This window comes from Bison bison, unplaced genomic scaffold (genome assembly GCF_000754665.1).
Source record: "Bison bison bison isolate TAMUID 2011002044 unplaced genomic scaffold, Bison_UMD1.0 scf7180017864389, whole genome shotgun sequence".
Lineage (NCBI taxonomy): Eukaryota > Metazoa > Chordata > Mammalia > Artiodactyla > Bovidae > Bison > Bison bison.
The window spans coordinates 7,101,345-7,104,321 of NW_011494961.1; the positions used below are offsets into that span (position 1 = coordinate 7,101,345).

The 2,977-nt window shown below is 42.1% G+C and overlaps 1 protein-coding gene across 1 annotated transcript in view; it reads left to right on the forward strand.

Moving 5' to 3' along the window:
- The window catches only part of CFI (complement factor I), a 50,996-nt gene that overhangs the window by 44,679 nt on the left and 3,340 nt on the right, over positions 1–2,977 (forward strand). Inside the window, exon 14 of the mRNA XM_010858546.1 lies at positions 2,620–2,724. Coding sequence (XP_010856848.1) covers positions 2,620–2,724 — 105 coding nt within the window. The remainder of the gene's footprint in view (positions 1–2,619; positions 2,725–2,977) is intronic.

Sequence of the window (2,977 nt, forward strand, 5' to 3'; positions counted from 1 at the left end):
TTTTCCATGATCCAGCGGATGTTGGCAATTTGATCTCTGGTTCTTCTGCCTTTTCTAAAACCAGCTTGAACATCTGGAAGTTCACGGTTCACATACCGTTGAAGCCTGGCTTGGAGAATTTTGAGCATTATTTTGCTAGCGTGTGAGATGAGTGCAATTGTGTGGTAGTTTGAGCATTCTTTGGCATTGCCTAATAAAAACAATTCCATAATATCATCCAATAACCAGTTGTGTTGAACATGCCTTAATCATTTACAAAACATTTTTACAGATTATTTCCACTGGGATCCAAAGTCTACATGTTGCATTCAGCAGCTATTTTTCTTAAACCTTTTAAATCTAGAACAGTTACGTCTTTATTTAAAATGTATTTATTTTAAATAAATCTGGGTCATTCTTATTTTAGAATTCCCACACCTTGAAATTTGCTGATTGTATTCTTGACGCAGCATTTAACATGTGCTCCTATTTCACGTATTTTCTATAAGCTAGTAGATTTGTTCTTATACGTTGGCTTATTTATTAATCATCACGTTTATTGAGCCCTAACTGTGAGTGCAAGATAGTAATGCTAAAGTGCTAGAATCTCACCGATGAAAACCATGGACATAGCCAACAAAAAAGAGGTGCTAAGGCTACAACGTGGAACGACAAAGGTCAGCTTTCCAGGGACTTACAGTGCAGAGGCGCCATCAGACAGAAGCGCCACCACCAGGCATCGGACTGTGAGGGAGGCTTCAAGGAGCGTCAAAGCAAGAGTTCATGGGAGGAAGCAGTCTCTGGAGGCTCAAAAATCACTCGTGTGTTACAAGAGCGCCCAGTTTTGGAAGGCTTATCCTGAGTTAGGGGAAATAATAACTTGCTAATTTTTGGAAAGCTCTTATCCTGAAGAAGGCTTAAGAAGTTAATCTTAAGATTAACTTGAGGGACTGCCCTGGTGGTCTAGTAGCTGAGATTCTGAGCTCCCAATACAGAGAGCCTGGGTTTGATCCCTGGTCAGGGAATTAGAACTCACATGCCACAATTAAGTCCCAGTGCAGCCAAATAAAGGAGTTTTAGTTGCTAAGTCATGCCCAACTCTGTGACCCCCATGGGCTGTAGCCTCCAGACTCCTCTGTCCATGGGATTTCCCAGGCAAGAATACTGGAGTGGCTTGCCATTTCCTTCTCCAGAGGATCTTCCCAACCCAGGGTTCAGACCCAGGTCTCCTGCACTGCAGGTAGATTCTTTACCACTGAACCACCAGGGAGGGCCAGCCAAATAAATAAATAAAAATAAATATTAAAAGAAAAAAAAAAGACTAATGTTAAGTATGACTTGAAGGAGAAAAAAGAAACTCTTTCCTGATTTGCCATATTTGTTGGAGGAATGTATTAGAAAGCATTTGTTTCTCCCTCTGTTTCCCAGAAGAGAAGAATGTTAGCCCACAACAACTTGGGTAGGATCTGTGGGGGTGTCCTTTCAGGGTAAACCAGAGGTCTCTGTCCCCAGGTAGAGACAGAGATTTGTAGATTAATTGAGGAGCCAAGTCATTTGGCATAAAATTTTTATTGTATAATGGAATTACTGAGTTCATGCATTAATTACATAAATATTTATTAAGTAACTACTTGGTACCAGCATGAGGCTAGGTGCAGCAGTGAATGAATCAGGTCAGGCCCAGCCCCTGCCCTCCTGGAGCACATACAAATTGCTGTAGGGTGGGAAAAAGGAAGAGGGGAGATGGGACAAAAATTCACTTCTTATACCTGAGGTATATGAATCTGTGTTCTTAGCTTTCTCATCTTCCCTGGACTGTCAATCAGCAACAGCTCCTGGTCATTCTCTTTCCTTGGACCAAGTTCAAGTCCCAAATCTGTGACTTAAAGGGAAATCCTAAATCTTCTTTCAGTCACTTTCAAATCATTTAGGAGATGCAGTTCCTCACAGACACAAAAACTCATAGATACCAATTCCTTCATGGGTATTGTCATTTTAAGTTTTTGTATTTAAAAGTTGTTTTCACTCTAACAAGGACTTTCAAGCAAATAAGGGACTATAAGAAGACTGGAACTATTTATGTGAGAAGACCCTGATCACAGATTTCTAGCCACCCCCCAGCCGCACCCCACCTCACCACTAGACTCAGTGACCAGAAGGAGGCTATCCCATTCATTTCACAGTGTACTGTCCTAGTCACTCAGTCATGTCCAACTCTTTGTGACCCCACGGACCATATAGCCCTCCAAACTCCTCTGTCCATGGGATTCTCCAGGCAAGAATACTGGAGTGGGTTGCCGTTTCCTTCTCCAAGGGATCTTCCCAACTCAGGGAGTGAACCCTGGTCTCCTGCATTGCAGGCAGATTCTTTACTGACTGAGCCACCAGGAAAACCCATCTCACAGTACCCAGGCGAGATATTCCATAAGGCTTCTTGACTATTTTTAGAAAGACAATTATAGAAATGGGATACGAGCAATGTATGACTAAATTTGCTAGTGAGTTCTCCTCAAAAGTTTACATTTGTATTAAAGAATATATATATTCTTTATGTTCCTAATGGTTTACTAAATTATGAAAGTAAATACTTAGATTCCTCATTTGTAACTTCTAAATGCCTCTTTGTTTCACTTTGTTTAGATAACCAAAAAGTATATTCACTTAGGTGGGGTGAAGTTCATCTAATAAACAACTGCTCAGAGTTCTACCCAGGTCGCTACTTTGAAAAAGAGATGCAGTGTGCAGGTAAGCACGAGGTGGCTTCTGGGAGACGTCTCCATGGTCCCTACCAAACACCTTTGTCCTCCCCACTGAGTCACCGCCTTGTTCTGGGCCTCCAAGCTTTTCCTTTGGCCTCTAGATATAAAGATCCCCTGGAGAAGGAAATGGCAACCCACTCCAGCATTCTTGCCTGAAAAGTTCTTTGGACAGAGGAGCCTGGCAGGCTACAGTCCATGGGGTCGCCAAGAGTCAGACACCACTTAGCAACTAAACCACA